Below are 24606 nucleotides of genomic sequence, written 5' to 3'. Positions count from 1 at the left end.
GAGTTTGGAACGCTTTCATACCTTATCTGTGGAATCCTTGGGCCTGTTAAGTAAAAGACCCTGTAACAAAACTGCAAGGGAGATAAAAAAAATCTTTTCAGTATCACTAATATCACTGAGATGAGATACAGATTTTAAGGGCTAAATCTACTGTACCATTCCCAAAGGCATTTCCCTCAGTACTGCTTGATCAGCCAAGATTTGGCAAAGAATTTAGACTTTGTAGGAATTTTACATCTATTTCTGAAACAGTTTAACAGCATCTTGCCTAGGATAATATCCTATCACGAATGGAAATTACCGTTTATGATGTGCTCCCTGAATAATAATTTCTGGAATAATTCCTCAAAATAATTTTGTGATTGTCTAATTGAAATGATAATTGCGAATAGGAAATCACTAGGTCTTGTGCAAACCGATGCTCACCCATGACGTGTGTATAGGCTCACTGTTGCTGGCTCTAAGTTGAGCCCCAAACTCTCACCATATCGCTTCAAAGCCGCTGCTCTCCCGGGGGAGCAGTAACTGTCCCTCATTTCATGTGTCGCAGCTGAGCACAGCTGCTGACCACTGCATCACAAAGTGGGAGTTTCTTCCCACTCTGCATTTGGGTCTGCATTTTAAATAAATGACAATGCATTTGCATTCTTTTTATTTATTTGAACACTATGATTTAAGAGCCTAAATGCAAGTTTTTCCCTTTATTTCTGCAAGTAGCACTGCAATCATAACTTACAAAAATGTTTAAAATACAAAATGTACATGAAATTACAATACAAGGCTCTGTAAACATCTAGAACTTAATCTTTATTGTCCCACATTTTTAAATATAAAACTTCAATTTGAACAATTTCTGAACCTCAAGGAATGACATCCATTATGAGTATCAAAAATAGAGTTTCAAAGCTTTGTTTGTATCAGAACAAAACTTCATGTTATTTTCATTCTTTGGTTTAAAAAGGACGGCAGTTCCCCTGATAACATGAAAGTTTTAGTACAGAAATTCAGATTGCTAGTTTATGGTAATTTTGGAAATTACCCCCCCTCCCCCACCGGATTAATATTCTACTCCTTAATTTTGTTTTTGATGTTTATCTTTGACCTTCCTTATAGAAAAGTTACCTCATCATTAAGGCTTTCCTTCAGGATAATCTAAATTATTAAAAAGTTTTGGAAAAGTACTCGGGGAGAAGAAAGGACTTAAGGGCAAGGAAGTGGATGCCAACAAAATATCAACAGTGGCCGGGTTCTGTTGTTTAATGAAATTTGCATAGTCCAATAGAAATTGTGTGCTTTTTATATCACTAAAATTATACAAGATTAACAGTCTTTACCTACATTATCACACAAGCTAAAATAAAATTAAGACCCTTGTATTGAAGCTTTTACAAGGCAAATACAAAACTGCTTTAGTATCCAAAGCTGTATTTTTTTTTTTTATTTAATTTTTAAATAGGAAAGCGTCTCTATGTCTACAGGCATCAAGGTATTTAAAGGCATCAGAAAATTTAGTGCATAGCAACTCCGGATTGTTTGGGCTCCTGTATTTTAGGTACAGTGTGAATTCCAGCTACTTGGAGAACTTGCAAGGAGAGCCTGTACCAGTAGGATAAAGGAGCATTAATCCCATACAGTATGAAAAGCTTTTAAGTTAGAATTCTCCTACAAACAATGGTTAATGCAAAAGACCCAATACACGAATGAAAACTGGAACATGCCTTGCCACCAGCACAGTCTGAAGACAATTACATAGTTTACAGTGTTGTGTGATTTTTGGGTGTGGTGGTTTTTTTTTTAAGGTGTTAAAAACATTAGATGTATTTCTGAGCATGTGAATCGTTTTCTAGGATCTTTAACGTAAATGAGTAGAGGACAGAGTAAAGCACCATCGCTGAGGGACAATTACAATATCACACTTTTCAGATTACAGCCCTGCCAATTTTTTTCTGCAGATTTAAAATTTGCACCATTGAACAATACATTCACAAAAGGATGCTTAAGATTCCCAGCACGCACATAGTGGCCTTGCATTAAGTTCTTTGAAATAACTATGAAACATCAAGATAGTAGCCTTAGGCTGCACTCTTTAAAAGGAAGTACAGGATGAAGAGTTATAATTTCACCCACTTTTAAAAGTTCATGATTCAGCTATTACAACAATGTGATTATGGCTACTTTCATGGTATTGCTTGGGTGCTGACTTAAACTTAGGTGCAATGTTTTGCCTGAAAAAGGCTCAATAGAAAGTTTTCCCCATGACTGCCTGCCAAAATGCAACATCAGTGGGATCTGTGTTTACTCTTACAGGTTTTATAGTTCAGTAATGGTATCCACTTTAAGACCATTTTACTGTGATTTTAAGAGTCTATAGTAACCTTCTACAGAGAGAGGCATGTGCTCCACAGGTGCTAAACCACTAACATGTGCCCAATTGTCTGAACTAGATTCAATGCAAATACCCTTTCTACGTTTCAAAATTTTGGAGTGTATTCACTCTTAATTTTCATTAGAGCATCGTGGCTCCCCCAAACGAGGAACTAAAACTACCATCTTAAATGTTTTGAGGTTCAGTGTATTTCTGATCTTACTTTAGTGTGGTTGTTGTACCCTGTATGTTCCGTATCAGAAAGCTCTGTAAACGACACTGTCTTCTGGGGGAGGGAAATGCTATGGTCTAAGCAGGCAGTTTCAGATCCTCTCCTAGGGCTCTAATCATAGAGGCCTGAGATTTTTAATAGCTATGTGTAAACAGATTGTTTCAAATGTACCAGATTACGTGGGTAAGGGGAATGCATCCTTTGAGCACATCTTGTGTATTTCTTTGGTAGCTTCTGCTTCACACCTTTACAGTTAAACAGGGGCAAATTATCCTACCTAATCACTAATTCACAGTAAATGACTTCTTAGCAAACTGACATTTATAAACAGTTTAAAGTTAAGGAACTGTAATTGTCGTCTCCTTAGGACTTCTGAGTGGCCTGGTCAGGCATGCAGCATGTAAGAGATACAGATGTGATCAAATGATTTATTGCATGGAAAACTTGAATGCCACTGAATTGATGATTTCAAAACCATATTCTGCAGGGGTAACAGGAACACTTAGATCCTCAGCAAATATTAAAACTTCTCCTGTATCTAACATGGCTTTGATGTTGCTGTTCGTTAATCTAAAATCCTACTGCTCAAATTTGATTACAAATGTAACTTTCTAAGAAAAAGCTATTTCAAGAAGGAGCCTGTGCTAATAAAGAACAGGAAGATTATCCACAAAGTTATAAAAGTTAAATTTTGGAATGTCATTTCTATCCCAACACTTTCATGATGGAATGGTCTTTTTGCAGCCTATCAAGTAACATTTTCAGTTTATAAACAAGTGCAGATCTACATTTGGCTTTGCTTCCTATGAATCTAAGAAAGAAAACACTACAGTATTTGCATACACAATGGCTTCCATGGCATTGGCTTCAGATGACAGGTATGATTTGCCACTGGAAGATCGTATTAAAAAAAATTAAACAATAGAAGCTTTAAAGGCTTTCCAAAATGACGAAAAGGTGTTACAAATCATCAGTTACAAACTATACTATCTCTAAGGGAAAGCAGCACACTGAAGATGTGTATTAAAATCTTTTTCCACATTCAGTACTGTGAATATTATAAGAGCAAACTAACATCTCCACACATCTGAAGCACTTACAATATAAAAGTATTCTATTTAAATGCAAAAAGCAAAGCTTGTTTGTAACTTTAAAACAGTTAAAATATCTGGTGTAGATTCTGTGTGTCTGTTTTAAGTCTCTTTACAGCATCTGAGGAACTATAATTAAAATGCTCTGTCTCTACATCAAAAATGTAACCCACTAAAAGGGCTTTGCAAGGATCCACTGTTCCAGTTCATAAAGGCCACAGAGTTGGAAGCACAGTAAGTCTAAAGAGGAAGAGGACGAAGAAATATTCAGAAAAACTGTTAAGTTTTCATGGATGTTTAGTTGTAAGCTTATCCGTTACTGGATTCCATCAGATATTCTTGTCTCCAGAGATCCAGGACACGTACGTGCAGACTGGCTGGCCACTGCTGTTCCATGTGACACTGAGATCTGTGACATATCTCTTCCTATGATCTCATTCACTACAATAAAAAAAAAAAATTAAAAGTGACTGTTATTATGCTTTCCAAAGTGTATCCCTTTTAAAAAGAAATATTTCAGTCCTAAGCCTTGATGCAGTTAAGTAATAGAGGATGAAGGAGGAACCTAACTTCAGTAACAGGTGAGCAAGGGGGAAAAAAAAAAAGTGTCCTAGTTTCTCTCAGTATTACACTTTGTACTTACTATAATCCATGTTGGAGAGTCCCTAGAACACTTGAAGAAAATAAGCACATACATATTCATGGCAAGCAGGTAACTGAAAGGCACAGCACAGGTCAGTTCAGTACAGATCTCCCCACAGAACTCTTTCTGTTCAAGAGTGTCACAGGCACAACAAATAACTCTAATAACTCTTGGCTCTTTCAAGCTACTTACAGAACTTCCTCAGAACTCGGATTTGGGTTAATAGAATATTCTTTTAATACTATATACCTATTTAATCGGCCAGTTTTCTGAATACTTGCATTACTGAAACTGCAGTTACAAAATCTTCCTTAGTTATCAGTCAACTTTTCTATAGGGAAGAATTAAGGTTGACTAATACGCATGTCGTGTTGGTTTGTGTGTCTGTGTGAGTGTCAAATTCAGCAAAGATTAACCAACTGTTGCTATTTTCAAGTGAGGGACACCACTGTGAGTACGACAAAGTAGCACTTATCAACAAATGACAATTTTAACGTGTTACTCTAAAGCCTGGATAACTGACTGCAGTACACTTGAGTTTGGAAGATGACAAAAATAATTATTTTAATGGATAAGAGTAAATGCAGTGATATAAATGCCCGTTTTACAAAATGGGCAATGGTAAGTTTGAGAAAACTGAATGATAGTCTAATTGGAGATGAAAAATATCACATTAAATAGTAACAACAAATTTTTGATAAATATTAGATGATAACCAAAAATATAAACTACAACTTAATGGTTTGGAGAGGCAGCCAATCATATTGTTTTCCACGACTGAGTATCAATAGATGTACAGCATCACTTCTTCAGCAAGACTTTGAATATGCTGAATTATAGTAATAAAAGAAAAGCCTCTGACAGGAGTTTGTTTGGACCTTCTATAAACAGACGTTTAATGGGATCCTTTTGTTGAGTAAGGACCACTCCTAGTAAAAACAAGAACTTCTTGTTTTGCTGGTAAGCTGCTTCTATTGAAAATCTTAACAGATTTGGAACCTAGGCTTTTGCTCTTTTGTTCTCCACTGGGTAACTTCACACAACAAAATTGATATACTTTACCACCCTTCTTAATGCTTCCTTAATTCTCCCTGGCAGGATTTAGCTTCCTACTAACCATTCCTGTCTGGTAGAAGCATAACAAGACCAACCTACAGGTAGTGTAAATTGCTCTTTCTGTTTATAGTGTTCAACAGTCTGAGCGTTGTCTTTTGATGCAGCAATAGCATGAATGGGTCTGAAAGAAAATGTTGTAATATTGTGAATGCTCTGAAGTACATATAATGTATGTACAATCCAACTCTGAAAACAAGTGTTGTCTATATTCTTTTAGTTTACTTAGGAAAGCTTTAAAATCACCGTATGTCATATACCCGTATGTAACCATGGAGGAGGTGCCTGTTATCTAAAAGGCAATCAATGGCAATGGTATTCTCTTGCATGCATGCAAGGACAGCTTGTTAAAAATACACATTATTGCAGCCCAAAGGTTAAAACAGTTCAGATGAGCTACATAAGAACCAGTTCCCTCCAGGATTACAAGACTTGCAGTTTATTTGGCTTAAAAAAAAAATCTTTAATTCAAGGAATTTAACTGGTACTATGACACTGAAAATTGTGACTGCAGGTAGGATACTTTTTCAAGTATTTTTATTATGCCAACACAATGCCTAAGTAAACAGCTGTTAAAAAACAAGACTTTTTTTTTTTTTAACTGAAATGTAGATGTTCACTGCTCAGAACTATGCTCCATCAGTTTGTCAGGACACTCATCAGCTTGTTCTAACTACAGGACCCCTAACAGCTATTATCTACTGTGTGCTATGGAACAGTTGCTTTGTGCAAATCAAATACTGCAGCTGTTCAGTACTACTAAAACTTTGATGAGCGGTACCATAAAAAGCAACATAGCTAAATACCCTTTATATTTTGAAATTATTAGATGGTTACTTCCTTTAAGTTTTGATAGATGTCTAACTGTACTGCCAACATCAGAACAAACTGGTCTACATTGTTGCAATGTTTTGTAGTTCCCACAGGCAAAGGTGTTTAACTGAATAGCATGTAGCCATGTGGCAGTAAATTTTCCTTAAATCACATTACACTGTGAATACAATAGCTGGTCATGCGGTGTTTTATTTGCCAAAGTTCTGCATAATTCATTATGTAGAGTATTAAATTTAAGTTGCAGGTGAGTTTATGTTGGTTTGGGTTTTTTTAAATAATCATCAACTTGTTTACAAGAAGCTGTTATATAGCTCAGTGCTATGGCTGTCATAACCTTTCATTTTGCTGCTGGAGAATGTTTTTGGCAACATTTTTAGCACGTGGCCAATACAGATTTATCTGGTTTATATGGATTTACATTAGAAACATCTACCACTTCTAAGGGAAATTCAGTACCTTGTCTTCTTCCCAACAGAAAATGCTAGTGGAGTAATTTTACTTGGCACAGTAATTTTGTTAGGATTGCTAATTTTTAAACCCAATCAAGTGTGCTTTTTTTTTTTTTTTTTTTAAAAGTAGTATCTAAATCAGTGTTTTGTCAGAGCACTGGGCAGGCCTAAATAAAAGGCCAGATTCCTTTTTCTGCTGTGTCTGGCAAAGGTGTGTTTTCACTTTTCCACTGACCATAGCCTCTTGACTAACACATCTTCCTATTTTATACCTTCCAAGTGTGCCCATTTCAGCTGTCTGGAAGTCTGTAGGCAAAAAATGGATAGGGAAAGCCTGCAGACTCTGGAAGACTATACATTGGTTTAGATTATGTACAGATGATGGTAAAAATGCTTCAAAGCAAGCAGAGCCTGCAGAAGGCAGCAGCTGAGATGAAAGCACGCTAACCTCTTGCGGTGCAGTAGCCTGGCTGCCAGGTTTGAGGCAGCTGGGCGGGGCGGTGTTGGGGTGACGTGGTCAGGCCCAGCGAGGCCCGGGGCTGCTGCTGGCTGGGTTGTGCCCAACAGGCAGCGGAAGGGACAGTGGGGAGTACCCGTCCAGCATGCAGGCTAGCGGGTGGAGGAGTGGGTGTTTAAACCAGGAAAGCAGCTTTTCTAGAGAAGGCTGGTCTTTTAAAGCCTGAAAAAAACATTGTAAAGAAACTTGAATATTTATCAAAGGTAGGCAGCCTGGAAGACCTTTGGAACAGCTGACTGAAGAGATGTACAACTCGGCAGCAAATAATGAGATGCCTGCATGTATCTAAATTGGAAAAGCATTTGGCTTTATATGAAGGACATCCTGTGTTTACCAGCATCATTATAATTAACTTCTCTTTCTGACAGGCGACTCGTATAAATTAAATTAGTTTAAAATGTAAGTCATGTAGTCAGTAAGAAGAGTTAAAATCCTGCATAGAAATGTACAAGACTGATGGTGAAATCACACAGCATTTTCCTTTTTATATTAACTTGTGATGGAGAAAATTGTATTAGTTTAAAGACTAAAATAGAAATCCAAAGGTTAGTATTTGAATGCAGGACACATTACCTTCTTCCACACAGGGTCAATCACAGAACATTTAGTGGTCTGTGATTAAAACTGAAAACTTAATTCATGAGCATGAACACAGGTTTTCTGTAATGTTGTCTAGCAAAATCCAAGTTCTTAGGTGTCAAATTGGGAGAGGAAGTCAATTTCAACAGTCCTGAGAAAGGACAGAGCTCGGGCTATACTGATGATGCTTTACAGACAAAAGAAAACTTCCTTTTCTATACTTGCAGAAGAACACTTTATCCCACCTTTCCTATTTTTGACTGTGGGATGCATGAGCTACGCTGTCCTAGAAACATAGCTAGAAAGATTTCATATACCCTTTTGCTTAACCTTAAAAGCCATTCAGTTATCAGCTAGATACTGGGAAACCAAGATGCATGGCTTTTTTAATACACTTATTTTTAAAAAACATTTCCTTTCTTTTTTTGGCACAAGTTTCTAGGGAAAGGCTGCAGAGCTTGTTTGGAATTCAGTAACAGAGATCTCAAGTATGTTAAGGTTCTCCATGGTCTGTCTGCCACATTCATTGGTGTTGTGCAGTTTACACTTCTGTTGCCTCTTTGAAGAGAACCAATCTCATGAGATTTAAGATAGAAGTGAACAGTTGGATGAGTAGGACCTTGACTGTCAATCTCCTACTTTCTTCCCACCCCCAAGTTGGTATGTTTGGTGCCAGGGGTTCTGATCACTGATCCCATACCCTGGGCCTTAACTGTCAAGAGAAGGAACCAGAAATATATTATGTACTAAATAATTACAAAGGTCTAGCTAGTATTTAGTACCTAGTGATCACCTGAAATTGTTTGGGATGATCAGTGTCAACTGAGTGGGTAACATCGAAAGTGTTATCAAATGTTTTATGTGCCAGCAATCCAGGTTGCTAATCTGGAAATAATGACTGGATGAGATCAGAAGGGAGGGGTGGCACACACCACACTATAGAAATGTGGCAGATTCCTCTACTACAAAAGTGGTAACTAGATTTTGAAATCTTGTTTGTCAGATATGGCATGGATCGAAATGCAGCTTTTTTTTTTTTTCCTCAAATCAGGCTGTGAAATGGGAATTATTTTAACAACTTTCCTATGTCTATTTAATTGACATCTTTGACAGTTATCCCAGATTTCAGAATTTCAGCTGTTACTTTAGTTGCAATAGTTTCACCTTTTTCTTCCCTAGTATTTATACATAGTGTAAGCTGGCTGGTAAATTTATACTAATAGTTAAAAATAGATTGTGCAGAACAGAACACTGGTGAGAAAACCTTCTCCTACAGACAGATTAGATTTGGACCTGTCAATACTGGTAATACTGTAGTGTTGTATTCCAAAGTGGGTTTTTTGATTTTGTTTTTCCCCCTCTGTGCTGCATCAAAAAAGCATGAACATGCTGCCTTGAAAAAGCACTGAAAGTCATCTGGAGGCTGATGAAGATTTCAGAAAATTAAGCAGCATACTAACATCAGTACCAGAGGAACAGAGTAGAAGATAACTAGCTCTGATTTTGGATCTGTTGTCAAGCTTGTAAAACAAGAGCAACCACCTATTCTGTTTTACTGGGTCGTTCTCACTGTTTTGATTTCACATAGTGTTCTCTTTGCTTTTTTAAGTCCCTACTGACTGCACACATGAAAGACAGCCGAGCCACCAAGGCTGACAAAACTGGGCCACAGCTCCATGGAGGCCTCTTCCCCCCACTCCCTGCCCTTATCTTTTAGGCTGAGGCTTTGCTGCTTGGTCATTGAAGACTTGCAGTGGGACAGCTGATAAAGTTACTGCTCCAGCTGTTTGCTGCATCGACAGCCAGACTGTTCATGAAGAGGTCTTAAAACTGTTGCAATTTGCAAGCCAGAGTTTTAAGATAAACTAAAATTAGGTTGAACAGCTCAGCCATTTGTGCAGCAGGTGACACGTAGACCTAGGGGAAGTAACCGCATCATCAGCTGTTCCAACGGGGCTGAGTCCTGTCAGCAGTACTGACCAACCTCTCAGGAGAAATTCTCACCTACAAAAAGCTACCTATGTTGGCTGGCTCTTGTGTTATGAAGCATGACAGTATCATGAAAGCTGGTGCTTTTAATAATAAGTTGCTGAGTGTTTTGGATAAAGTAAAAAAACCCCCCGAATTTGGAGTAACAAGTTCTTAAAAGAGGAACTGGTGCTTTGATGTGTTTGTAAGATCTATGCTTTTTTCCCCACTGGTTTGTTTAATCAATTCTACAATGTCACCTTAAATTAACCTGTCAGTGAGACCAATTCATCATTTGTCAGCCAACTTGTGCACCTGTACCACCTTACTCAGTATTTTATATTAGAATAAAACCACATTTAGATGTAGCATGATCTCCAGGATAGGTGTTTGAAATTCTAACATCAGAAGTAAAGGCATTATCTTTTTAAATCAAATGATAAACAAATACTAGCATACTTCAAAATTGCTCTGTACTTAATTCCCCCTATCTCTGTGAATGCCAAGAGTCAAATATTTTGTACTAGAGCACAAAGTAAGCATAAGCAATTCCTGAACCTAAAGGCCTTTCTGGGAATAGTGCAAGTGACTTTTTTCCCTTGCAGGAAGCTGGTAATCTATAATCAGCATCTATACTTTCTACAGGACAAGTGAATCTCTCTAATAGACAGTTACCAAGCATTTTAGGTTTTTGTAGGTCAAAAATACTGCCTGAAAACTTCTATGGAGAACTACAAACCAACCAGTTCAGATTACAAACCCAAGCCAGAGGCAGTATCTTTTGTGCTGAATGGTCTCATGTGGTTTTTTCTCCCTGGGGTCTGTAAGGTCTGTGCAAAATTGTCATCTGCAGCAGTCTGAAACAGTAAGTTCCAAAGCTTAACTACATATAGCTGTCACAATGCTTTTTATGTGTGTTGAACCTCCAGCATGATTACTTGGTGGACACTTATTATCATCACTCCCAAGAAGTACTGTCCATTACCTTTTCCATGCCACCCATTCATTCTATTATACTTAGCATGGTCTCCTAATTTGTTTTTCTGCCTGGAGAGTCCTAGCTGATTCAACGTAACTTCTGTTCCAACTTGTTGGTCATACTAGTTGTCCTTAACCAAAACACCCCACAAAACAACACTTAGGCATCTGATGCTTTTGTGACATCAGGGACAAGGTGTGGGCACATAACAGAACTATATGGTAGCATTTCTTCATTCTCTGCTGGTTTCCTAAATACTCATAGGATTTATCCACCCTTTTAAGACTACTTTTAACACTACCGAGCAAGTTTTCATGGAATTATCCATTTTAAATTCAAGATGGCTTTAAATGAGAATAGTTCGGAGAGCTTGTTACTGTATGTATGCAATTAGGGCAGGGTTTTTTTCCTTCCCTTTCCCTAATTTCCACTCCTTTAATTCATTTTCTTTAATCACAAGGTCTTCCTATAGAGGTTTCTAGACAGTTTTTGGTTTTCACTACTCTGAATAGCTGAGCAGCAGCAGTGTCATATTTACTAACTTCCAGTGCCCTGGCTCCAAATCAGATTTAAGCAAGAGGTTATACACCACAGTTGATAGTTCAGCTGATGCTTACTCTTTTAGAGCTGTTGTCTGGCATGTCACCTAGTTGAGGCGATTGCCACTGTCTGTTTATCTGTTTGTTCTGAAACCTTTTTACTTGAGAGAGGTCCCACAGCATCTCCCTTTTTCAAAGGGCTTTGGCATGAAAATCTCTAGTTCCTCAACTATGAGCATTAATACAAAAAACTTTCTAAGTTCATTTATCTAATTTTAACTGAATTCCTGATTTGTCATCTGTTGGCCAGGTTTCACATTTAACCTAGTAATTTTCAGGTTTTTTCCTGTTTTCTGCATTTGGAAGCAGCCTGTAGTCTCACTGCAGTGTAGTTGTACACTTAATCTGAAGCTTCATAAATAGTTTGCAGGCTGCTTGCAACTATTTTATCCTTGACCACCTATTTTTTCTTGTTTTATTGTTTTCCTACAGTTCCCCTTTTGAAGTTTGTCATAGCCTGTAGTGCTGAAACTGCTACATATGAAGAAAGATTTTTTTTAAATTTTTTTTTTTTTTTTTGAAGCAGTTCCTGTACGGTCCTTTGGACCAAATAAAGAGATGTTTGCCCTTGTGGGTTCTTCTCATGACTTAGTGCTCCATGAAGCAGTCATCACACGTACCCATTCTATAAAGGATGACTCAAGTATTCCATTAGTGTATTTCCTGCCTTTACAGATTGTCTGATCTCCTGCAGCACACTAGAGTTATGGTTGCTCTCCTGTTCAGCAGTATAATTTAGAAGCTATGCTCTTCCTATTTTAGGCCTGAAAGTTAGATCTGTAAGCATTCTGTACTACTAGTACAGTTACCTTGTCTGAGTTGACATAAGCATTCTTCAAGGTACAGAACCATTCTACTAACTTCCCTGTGTAAACATTTTTCTCTCATTAGTACCACACTGACTATCTTTCTTACATCCAAGACCTAAAATACCCATTATTTTAAATTTTAAAAAATGCCATGTTTCTCACTTGTATTTCTCAGATGCTAGCATTTGTGTGTAAGAGTATTTCTCTCTGGGTCTGGTTTTCTGTTTGTGTGCCCTTTTTAAAAGGGACCTGTTGGCATGTGTTTCATAATTCTGTCTGGGGTTTGCCAATCTGTGTGTCACTCTTTAGTTGATGATACTGATATTTGGGGGTTATGTTATTACTGATTTTTCATTTTTCAAGAACTTCTGATCTTCAACAGTTATTCTGTACCTACGAGATTCTGAGTTGCACAGGATATAGACTAGAACACAGAAATAATCTGAGCCATAACTGGTATTTTACTAATCAATTTGCTGTTTCAAGATATAGAAATGTCAATTTAGTGTACAGAGTTCTTTTCCTACTTTTACCATTCTGAATAGTAGCTACTTACATAGCAAAAATTTACTAGTAAGGTAAGGAGAGCAGAACTAAGTCAATTTTTTGAAAGATGGTAAAAGACCAACATCGTGAATTTATTTTAGTCTCATGGGCAAATTTAAGATCAGTCTACACATCAATTGTGTGAGTTTTATTAAGGCTATACACAGAGCTTGGTTACTTCACTGTTAACAATCCCAAATCTACTGTACGCTTACAGGTATCCCCCTTCAAAAATCTATGGGGAAAGTAAAACGTGTTATATGTGTTGAAATATATGTGTGTGTATATATATTGACAAAAAATAGACAGTATAGTTCTTTGGCATTTTAGGCATGTTTGTAATCAAGTGAAAAACACTTAAGAATGAGTATAAACACAAACACAACCAATATACCATGAGTCAATTTCTAATATAGTTACTATTTTAAAAAGTCATAGTGCGTAATTATTGTATGTGAAATAGAAGCTGAAAGCATCTTAAAATAAATCCAGACGATCTTTCCCAATTACAATGCACATTCAACTAGAAATCTATTTATGAATCTGTATTCCTAATCCTTAGCTTGGTAGTGTACACCACTGGATTCTATCTATTTAAATTGACAATGCTTCATCTTTTTTAAAAAAGGAAGAACATTCTAAATTTCTCATAGTTAACTGATCTGGCCACTCTACAACCTTGCTCATATTTGGCTTAAGATTTTCATATCCTCCTCTGTTGTTCTACTGGATCCTACAGCACTCAGGAAGTTCTGTGGCAGCTATATATACTTTAAGTGGAGGTTTTTACTGAATGAGTGTACACCTGGTTCACAACTTCTGAATTTCCAATTATTTCAGAATACACAGGTGTCCAATTATAGCAGTACTTCAGTATTACATAGCACTTTTCACCTGTAGATGTTAAGACTTAAAACACTTCCCCCTTTCCTTCGTGCTCCAATTTCAAACATTGAAGCGTTTCAGTAAGCAGACTCACCCTCTAGATTTTCCACATAGGAGTTGGACATGAGTGCTGAATGTTGAGTCCATTTCTCTGTTGAACCTGATGGCTGGTATTCCAGGTCAGAGATAAAACTGTCTGTGTCAGAGAAGAAGACAGACATAACTACTGACTGGACTAAACCAAGAAGTTACAGTTCACTCAACCAGGAAGTGACTTTCAGTTTTCTTTTAATAGCACTAACTTTAAATACCCAGTTTCATTCACAACTACTACATATGTTGACATAAGTGACTATTTATAAATTATCAGAGTGCCTATTAAAAACAATATCACTTATCTTGTATATTTAGTTACTTTTCGGTTCGCAGCCAGAGCCATAAAGGTAATGGTTAATATTTTTGGATGTCTGCCTAGTTGTATCATCACGAATTTTACACTACATAAATTTAATTTTAGTACTTGTGTTAGTTTAGAACATTCCTCCAATTTTCTCCATCTGCTTTACTTACTGTGATCAAATTAAAAGTGCTTACGTCTGTTGACAGCACCTCCACTGAACAAGGTAGGCAAAAGAGTACTAGTAAGTAAAACTTTTATTTTTATTTTTCCTCTCCTTTAAACAAAGGAAGCTGTTGCTGTAAACAGATGTTAGCTTCCCCTTTCCTTGCCAAACTATCTGCACATTTTGCCCAAGGTACTGATCTGCAGTCAGGCCACACACAGTTTGAAGTGTCAGAACACTAAATACTGTCCTGGTATAGATGGCTCTATCAGACCAAGGCAGTGTAAGAAACCAAGGAGGAAGTGGAGAACTGTGTTCCACTGAACTGGTTTTCCTGGAGGAAAAATGAACATAGAATAGTGTATTTATTACTTTAACCAACAAGTGCATGTTTATTCAGTTGTGATTAGTGACTGTACAGAACTTACAACAGTATATGGGGTTGGGTTTGGTTTTTTCTCCTGCTGAAGACAGAGCTGCGAGTTTAGTAAATTGGACTTTAATACAATTAACAAAATTACACTGGAAACTGGCTGATTTGTGCCTTCTGGATAGAGCCACACATTTGCTTTGCCAGCATGATACTTAAGCCCTGCTCAGGGATGACTCCTGGGAGAATGAAAGAGCCTATTCTTACTTCCTCCTGAAACTCAAGTAGTTCAAATTACTATTTTGGATGACTTCTTATGCTTAATTGTTTAAAGCATAAAGTTACATGTATTTAAACAGGAAGCAGAAAGCATTATCTTGGTTTCAATGAAAATGTCCACTGCCATTCTGAAGGAAAGGAATAGATGAAGGACAAATTCTTGTCAAATAATAGATTAAGAAAAGAACACTTTTTCCCACCAACTATGGTAGAATCAGCAAGAAAGTGACATTTAAATAAAGATCTAATCAATCCAAGGAGATGGGCAGAAAACTACCTTGGGATGAAATAAACTTTTACCAGCAATCCTCTTTAAAGCTCAGGCTTTGAGGAGCACACAACAAACACACTGACAAAAAGCCTCCAGAGAGAACAGTGGCGTTAATTAGCAACAGTCTCTGCACCATAAACCCTGCATAGCTTATACAATAAGGAATCTGTCACTTTAGCAGAGAATTATGATTATGAGAAATTTTTCTAATTAATTTCATACATAGAGGGATTCTGAGGCTCTTGCATGTTCTAACAAAGCTGCTGACAGTATCGAGTTTTTGCTTTTATAAATCCCTGACAAAACGTGTCATGCGTAGCACATGTAACATGTTTCCAGCCAGCACCTTCTGGAATGAAGCATGCACTTGCCTCAGGCACACAATATTTGTTGTTTGTGAAATGTGGTAAATAAAGCAACAGCCTTTTAAAGTGTGCAATATAGCATAAAGATTTTGTTCAACGCACACTGAAGTTAGATAGAACTCAAGGTACCAGATAAACATACATTAAAAATAGCTTTCTACCTCAATTTCATAAACATTTGAGAAAGGTTTCTACTTCCTTAAGCAATACTAAAATGTGCTTTGTACCCAAAGAATGTAACACTAAAATTAACACTATTAAATTGAAATAGAAATCAAGAAAATGGACATCCTGTAGATCTATTTAACTGACCAAAAATTCATACTTTTATGATCCACCTCTTTGTCTAGGCTCCTCTCTTAAGTAAAGAAAGGTTAAAAAAACCACCCGACTTTAAACCCTCAATTATCTGCACCAGATTTGGGTCAAAGCAGTAAGTCAAGTTAAAATTAGAGTTCTATTATGGATACACACAGACCAAAAAGCTGCTGGAGTTATACCATTTGGTTATCAGGATCTCCTCCTACAGGAGTCAAGCAAGTTCATTTTTTGTAGCACTACGTGATTAAAAGTTTAGCCTGTGTATCCTTCACTACTGCTGAACTGAAGTAGGTTGTATGGGCAACGGGACTTAACCTTGAAGATGTACTGGTTTTAGAAGAGTAGATCCCCAAAAATATTCTAGAATGCATGATTGTTTGTAGTGTGGCTGAAGTAGCACCGAGTGAGGGTTTTTAGTATGCTTTGCAAAAAGAAGTTTGATATAACTGTATGGCAGACCATATCAACTGTTGAGATGTGGTACTATTGCTGCATCCACATATGAATACATGTGTTTTAGAGGACAGATGAGTGAATTGCTTTATTTACAGAGGTAACGAGCATCACTAAACCTCTAAGAACAGTACAGATAGTACAGCGCATGCTTCCTCAGATAGAGGCTTTCTTTTGTCAGCCCCAGATAGAACTCCATCGGCTGCATTTATGTGAAGAATCCCTGTAGCTACAGTACATTGGTTAGTGCAGTATATTTAGCCTGGTTTTGACTCCACATGACCAGCAAGTACAGTGTCAACTTTCCCTAACAAAAAAAAAAAATAAAGCTGCCAGGCTATAATTAACCCTCAGTCATCTTCTGCTGTGGAGCAGCCAGCTGATTCTGTTGGTCTGTGATCAGAGGGTCACGTGGCAGGCCATGTTTGCAATGGCAGACTATGAAGGACGTGGTGGGTTGCCTTGCAGGTTACCATTTCAAGCCATAAGACAGGCTTACTGGTAGTAATTTCAGGTTCTGTGCTAACTTTATTAAGAAGTACCTTTTTCTAAAATTAACTCATAAAATAAGGCTGTATGAAATGTTAGGAGGAGTTTAGTTTTCCTGTGCCCATTATGTTTATAGCTGTATAGACAGACTGGATGTGCCCGCAGAGGCATGGTAACAGATACCCCTGTTCATGTCATGGTTATGACACCACGCTCTGCATTTATGTATCACAGTGAAACCAACTCATTTAAGTCATATGTTTACCCCATTCTCTCACACAAGGAGACAGATGACTCTAATGTAGTAAGTATTAAGCATGGACCTCGGAGCTAGAGGACACACGCTGCACAGTGGAAAGTGGTGCAAAAGTGTCTGCGTGTCTTTTTGCCGGCGTTACGCGGGTGTGCCCAAGTCCTTCCACTGCTGCTACGATTGCAAGTGTCTGCACCATGATGTAAACGTGCCACTTGCACTCACAGAGTGAGTTTCTAACCTCTTCTAATTCTTAGACGGGAATCTTCTTGTGGTGGTGCAACTCATTTAGCTCTACTTTGAATTAGTTACAAAGTGTTCCGTAGCTCTGGGATGCAAATAGGAAGTTTCATATATTAGCTGGTCATAGATACCTGAGGATTTATCTGAAGTTCTTTACTCATAGCAGTCTATAACTGGTCTTCTCATGAGATGCCTTGCTGGCACAGATTTTATGAACACAGTGAATGAGTCCTCTAGAAGATATGGTCATAGCATCCTTTAACTGCCGACAGCCCCAGATGGATAACATTCTCTTCACCGTTCCTTACTGTTCCAACCTTTGCCTTTTAATCTACTACTTGGTCTGGATCCTTCTCTATTTCATTCATAACACCCATTTCTAGAAGTAGATCCCCATTCTCTTCCAACACATTTCAGGTTCTGCCTTATCACCTTACTTACTCAACCTCCACATCTCACTGCAGAAACCCATAAACTTATCAGAATAATTAGAACTGTAAACTGCTTTTTATTGCTACCTCCATACTGCTTGCCAATATATATATTTAATATACAGAATACTAAGAAAGGAGGAGTTTGAACACAACCTTACTAAACAATTTATACTAGTACAATTTTCAGAATGCCTTTTATCAGCAGGAATATTGGGAGAGTTCCATGTACAATGTAGGCTAGTTCTTGTCACACAAATCCATGTCAGGCACGCTGCAAGATGCAACATTTTGTTCTGTGCTTAGGAGACAGTAAAAAAACCTGGAGTTTGATATGAACATCTCAAGTTTTATTTGCACTGGCAAAAAGATGGGTTTTTGAGCCACTCTCCTCCATAACTAAACTAGACTCTAACATGCAGTATTTCTTTGTGTTTCTGTAGAGCTTCAGTGCTCTGTTTGACAGGATGCTGCCTTAATTAAGAATGACCTGCTAATGCATGTTTTAAATATAAAAAGTACAGTCATTCTCCAATATTTATTAGTTACTACTGTGATTCTCCAGAAGTTAAACTGCAGCTACAGTAAAAAGCTACCTCTAAAAGACATACAAATTTTCTAGCAAAGATCAGAATAATCTCTGATCTTCCCAGCAAGAGAATTTATCAACTAGAGAGTTATCACAGAACTATTAAAATGAATGAAGGCAAATGGCTTAGAATTCTACATGGAATATGTTTGACAAAGCATACTTATTGCTTTATGTACACAAAACAGTTAGAGGATTTCTAGTTATGATTTATAGTAAATCCACAAACTGGATTTTCTAATCTCCAGCTTTATGTAATAGAGATGCAATGAGTAACAAAATGTAAGAGGATTAGTAGAAGGTCATCCTGACTTGCTGAATACAGCCTAACATAATACCTTAAAAATGGTTAAATAGAGTTGTACATGTTAGAAATATCATCACTGTAGAAAGCCATGAAATCCAAGGTAAACTCACTCCTAAAGTGCAAACCAGAAGAGATTAAGTTTTACATCAACAGTATAGGATAGATTTAAATCTAAAACTTGACAGTGGGATAGGTAAACCAACACACTAGGAACACTTTTTAAAAACAGTGGGGAAAAAAAAAATTAACAAGGCCTCATCACATAATTAGACTGAGTCTAACTTTGACTAGCTTTTTTTTCAAGTGGGGAAGAAATGGGACCTTTATTAGATGAGCATACAACAGCACACAGGATAGATGATGGATATGGGAAAGGACAGGAATGACCAACTGCCTGTTTCTTGTCATTTCAGCTGCATTGCCAATTTGCAGCCCTAAATATTGCACCATCTATACAGGGAAATGTTAGCAGCCTGCGGAGTTGGGCAGAGAGCAGACTTGCTGAAATATGCTAAGGGAAAAAGAAGGTCCAACATACCCAGGGGGGAAAGGAAAAGCAGAGGGGGCAAATAAAGATCAAGAAGCTGCTTTTATGTAGTTCCAGTCCGAAAGTTTACCAGCTTGTGCAGATTGACTATTGCAAAGACCTAAGCAGAAAAAAGTACTAGTTTTCAGAACACCTTTTAAGTAGTAGCATACAGTACAAATTACTTTGAAATTATGTTAGGTTTCAAATGTTTTCTGTAATATCATTTGAATTTCATATCTAGGTGTCCTCATGCATTTTGATCCCTTGCTTCAAGTGAATTAGAAAGTGTTTCCTGTAGGAAGAAAGGATGGGAAGAGGGGAAGCCAAACAGAAAGGCAAATTCAAGGTAGAGATTAGAAAAGCCTAAAGACATCAATCAGATCCTGTTGAAAAACAAGAAGCCAAAGAGCCACACAAACTTGGGGGGGTGTAAAATAAGGGTACATTATGCAGACAGCGAGGTAGAGGTTCTGCCTTTAAATTATGTAATCCTTTTTCACTCAGTCTGAACAGAGCCCAGCTTGCTCTAACTGGTAAAGGGCAAAGGAATACAACAAAATTAAAAAAGATACTCTATTCCAGTCGTTGGCAAGCATATTGGACTTTGCAGAGAAGCTATAAATGGTGAATCCAGATGTGTTACACCTTCCAGGAGATGCTGGATCAAGACTAATCCAGATGCTCTTGGCTTGAGCACCGATGGATAAAGCAGCTTTGCAGTTCTGTACTAAGTAGCAGATTTGGAGTTTTTTGGTGTGTTTTGAAGAAAAAGCCTGAATGTTGGCTGAAGAGGCAGTAAGATTCACTTTGAGGAGTCTTGCTGAAAGGAATTCATGTAACTACTATCCAGACTGCCACTTCTTGTAGGCAGAGCTTTTTGGGTTTTTTTATTGTGTTGTGGGGTTTTGTTGGTTTTTGCTTAAATAATTTTAAGTCATACTCTGTCAGGCTAAACAGCTTTGTAATTCCAGAACTAATTTTGTCATGAGGTAGCACTTCCATACTACACTCGTTTTGTTAAAATTTCTTAAAATATTTTATTTTCTTGGCAAAGAAAATATCTAGTATGCTAATTTTGAAATAGTGAATGTTACTTAAAAGCAAACATTATTTATGTTGTGGAGGTCTGTTGAGTTTTTTGTTTACTTTTTCTAAGACTACTGACTTAAATATTTAAGGTCAGTAATTCAGATATGATTTATAAAATTTTCAGTTGGCTTTGCCTTCGTGTTTTGAGACATTTATTTGCCTTAATTGGTAACCCTTAAAAACCTATTTTCCAACTAAGTATAGCTTTCAGGTTTGATATAGTAGCTGGGAAAACATAGTGTATCAACGTTAATTTATGTATGCAATTATGTTTGGATTTTTTCCTTAATTATTATAATGTTAATGTAGAATAAGTGGTTTGCTATTTGTGTCTATTAGCTTTATTTGTACAGAAACTAAAATGCAATTATACACAAAAGAAAAATTTTGACTTTTTTTTTAAACCACAGTAATATGTTAGATACATTATAAAAAGTGTTCCCAGTGAAACATGATTTTTTTATTTAAAGCTGATTAAGCAGAGGAAGTAGTTACTCATGTTGAGAGATTTGAGCAGCTTGTTTCTTGTCACTATGCCCTTCAAGGTTTTTGGAACAGCAGGTTTCAGGCTAGACATCTGATTTGTATTTGCAGATTGGAAATGAAAAAAAAAAAAAATCAACCAAACCCAACCCCCCAAGCAATCATCGAATGGCGGTAACATGAAACTGAAATGAAGGTGCTCTCTGTGCTTGCAAAGGTGTTGTTGCTGCCAAGTGCTAGTTTAGCATTTAAAACCATGTTCAATTTTCCATATAGGAAGTGTGTTAATCACCAGTTATCAGATCTTCTTTAAACTTCTATAGCAAACATTATTTTAAAAAAGAAATTAAGAAGGCTGTGGCCATTTGACTCATATGTATATTGATTATACTTCTCTAAACTATCAGCAAGCAGCCATGCTTTAAGTGTGGCTCTTGCAGCTTCTCCTGTGATTCAGTGTCTTTGTCAGCAGAGAAACAACTTGGTATTTTCACTGTGTTAAGCAATGGAAATAGTTTCTAAAAGCAACTAATATTTGTGATATAGGGAAAAAAATGGCTTTCTTTTTGCTGTGCATTCATTCTAATTTCTGAACTGCCAAGATGCTCATAAATGCTAAACACTTCTGCTTATATTGTGAAAAGTTTGACTGCAGTATTTAGTTGTGTTTTATTTATTTCTATGTCTTTTTTTGTGGGGGTGGAGGGAAGAAGGATGAGAAAAAGTAGGTTCTAACATGACACTTCTTGAAATATTAGATTTCTTTCTCACTCCTCTAGTACTGAAGTAGGAAATGCTATTTTTTTTGTTGCGTTGTTTCATAAAGCCTTGCTCTTCTCCCCGCAGCAAGTCCTTGATAGAAGCAGTCTCATCCTTCCTTTCTAAATAAAGTTAGGTTGACTGATAAACAGTGTTTCTAAAAAGAGAGCTTTGTTTAATTAGGGTGGCCATTTAACTGAAAGCCCAACTATATTATCAGTTTCATTTTCTTCCTAGTATGCTGTGAATTTAAAGGCATTTCTTACTAAATTGTCTTACTACTGACTGGAGGTAACAATAGCAAAGATCCACTTATGCAGGAAACTGGGACTGACATGGATATTTAACAGATGGCCTGCACTTAAGTCTTTACACTGCTGCTGATGCAGTGAATAATTACTAAGGATGATTAAAACAAACAAGCAAACAGAAAAAAACCCACAACAGTTACGGCTATTGTAGAAAAGAGATACCACAAAGATTCCCATCATCGATACCAAACACACGCCTTTTACACGCCTTTCAAGGCCAGGCCTTCTGTTCTTCCAATCTTATTAACATGACATGTTCTTTAAATTGCTTGGCATCTATGCCTCAAATGGGCTGACATTTAGGATCTGATACCTCTTTCTTTTCACTTGGTTGGACAAGTTTTGTAAATTAACACTGTCCAGGTATTTAGAGAACTTTATAGCCCGGCCTTTAGCACTAGAATGTCCTTGTTCTGTTCATGTTAAACAAGTGAATTTCTCAAAAAGGTAGCCAGAGGGGTAAGGAGAAAGCAAACAGCTACTGTCAGCAGAGGTGCTGAATGATGGCAGTTTATCTACAGAATGTCTGTGAGGAGACTAAGACAGTGCCAAAATGCATATGATACATTTTCAAAAAACTAGTCTGCCCTTCAAAACTGGGACAACTCCAAGAAACAAGACTCCAAACTACATTTATGCAACTTAAGATATATTATTATGACTTTTCCTGAAAGATACCAACAAGACAATCAGAAAAGGCTTCAAATTAATTCCTTGTATGTAAGGTGTCAATGTGTAGGAGTTAATCCTCACGCCCTGTTTTATAACGAAAACAAAGTCTATGGGCAAATTAGACTAAAGTACTTGAATTGTATAACTACAGATTTACAGCTGATATCATTAGTTTTAAGTAAGTCATTGCTTTGGACAAAAATAGGACTCCATTTTGATGATACAAATTTACTTCTGTGAAGAGGAGCGTGTTCTAAACAAAACAACTCTCCCACACCCACTTTGTAGTTTAATGTAGATTATATCCCAGTATTAAAATATTGTATATACTTACCATCATCTAGCGTGATGTCTTGTAGTCCTATTGTTTGAAAATTCAATTCTCGATCTTCGGGTTCCGGTTTAATGTTAATAGCTGCCCCATCTGGTGAAAATGGAGATGAATCGCATACGGTATGGTGCACTAGGGATGACGCTGCGTTAAGGGCTCCCAGTGCTGGACTGTGTGCTTGAGGGGAGTGCTGTCCCGAGTGACTGACAGTGGTTGGTGGGGGAGAGGAGGCAGGTCCTGAGCTAGGAGATTGATAAGGCATAGGCTGGAGCTGGGGTGAAGAAGGTCCAGACAGGGGTGAATGGACCAGAGGGTGGGAAGCAGTTGGGGATGGGGATGAGGCGGATGCTGGATTTGTAGAATGGTATGGGACTTGCTGCAGCTGGGGAGAAGACTGCCCAAGGGACCGACTCATTGCAGAAGGGATGGAGCCCTGCCCAGCACTTGGGCAGTGGTATCCCATTGACGGTAGGTGAGCAGATGACTGTCCTGAATGAGCTGGGTGGGCTAGCGGGTGCCCTGCCGTACTTGATGTTGACACAGAACCTGGATTTGAAGCATGAAACTGCATTGGTGGTAGAGCTTGGCAGCTGAGATTTATCAAATGAGGTACAGCTGTGTCTTGCTGAAATGAAATGGTATCAAATCCTTGGCTGGAGGCAGAGTTCATAGGAAGACCAGACTGTCCATTGTATACATCGTTAGACTGCATAGGCTGGTAAGAAGGCCTCACGGGAGGTGCTGATGTTACCTGAAAAGACTGAACCACAGCAGGAGGCAAAACATGACATTCTTCACTTGGACTAAGGTTTCTACCTTGCATGTGTGGCAGGTGGGGTACTGCTGAGGTCACCATTGCTGGGTACGGTGGTTGAACTGGACACACAAGGCTCCTGGGTGATGTAGACAGTAAATTGTCATGGGGATGCCCTTGCTCTGGTGAAGGCAATTGAGTTCGGATAGAATGCAGGCCCTGGACATTGCTTGTGTGAGGCAGGGCCAAAGATGGAACAGCAGACAAATCCACCTCATCTCTGTGCTCTTGCTTCATTATAACTAGAAAAAGTAAAACACTATTACAATTCCAATCCATTTGTATCCTGTGATAAATGTACACCAATTGCTGTTTAACAGCCACAACAGTATTGTTAATGTCCTTGCTCTAGTTTTCCCTCTTTTGCTCTGCCTTTTTTTTTTAAAAACTTTTTCCTGCTATATTAACTCTTAAAAGCCAGAAGAACTCTCCTAGCATTTATTCAAAGGCAGTTACCTTCCCTTTAAAATACCCTGCTATGCAATGTATGTTTTTAAAGACATTTGAAACCCAGCCAGAGAAAGTCCAGTACATCTAAAGGATACTGCTCATCGGGGTGGGGGCAGGGGCTGCTGCTGGGCTCCACTGAAAACAGGCAGACAAGAGTTCAGTATCAGGCACCAGGAAAAGGGGAATGAAATTTTTAGCTGGCTTCACACTTTCCTTAGCCTCTGATCAAGATGAGAGCTGAACTCTGCCAACACAGTTGAATTAGTTTGAGTAGTGGGTGTTGTTTTAATTACACCAGCTCTTTCACCGTATCCTCCAATTTCAGTGATAGCAACAACTGGTCTTGTAGTGCAGAGAGTTACAAACTGACACACTTTCAGTTACAGGATTTTTTTTTTAAGCTACTGGTAGGCACATGAAAAGATACTGACTTTAAGTACAAATAGCAGAAAAATGCTAACACTTAACTGCTCAATTACTCCTTTATACAATACACTGTTAAAGAAACTTATTTTATAGACAAAATGGATTTTTAAATGTTTGTGCAGTAACAGCTGCAGTTATAATTAAACTTGCTTCTTATTTAAGCAGTAAATGTCATTACTTCATTTCACCATTTAAATAG

General features: G+C 37.7%; 1 protein-coding gene across 2 annotated transcripts in view; it reads right to left on the bottom strand.

The window, feature by feature from the left end:
• Positions 1–639: 639 nt before the first annotated feature.
• The window catches only part of NFATC3 (nuclear factor of activated T cells 3), a 76191-nt gene continuing 52224 nt past the window's right edge, over positions 640–24606 (bottom strand). The window contains exons 9-11 of one of the 2 annotated variants that reach the window (XM_074839286.1): positions 22721–23773; positions 13704–13805; positions 640–4129 (exon numbers count right to left, since the gene is read on the bottom strand). In XM_074839286.1, the coding sequence (XP_074695387.1) occupies positions 4005–4129; positions 13704–13805; positions 22721–23773 (1280 nt within the window). In that variant the 3' untranslated portion in view covers positions 640–4004. The remainder of the gene's footprint in view (positions 4130–13703; positions 13806–22720; positions 23774–24606) is intronic. The other variant, XM_074839287.1, reaches the window with a different exon arrangement.

This window comes from Strix aluco, chromosome 14 (assembly GCF_031877795.1).
Source record: "Strix aluco isolate bStrAlu1 chromosome 14, bStrAlu1.hap1, whole genome shotgun sequence".
In the NCBI taxonomy this organism is placed as follows: domain Eukaryota; kingdom Metazoa; phylum Chordata; class Aves; order Strigiformes; family Strigidae; genus Strix; species Strix aluco.
The sequence above is the reverse complement of the archived record's forward strand: the minus strand, read 5'-3'. Positions and strand labels throughout refer to the sequence as shown.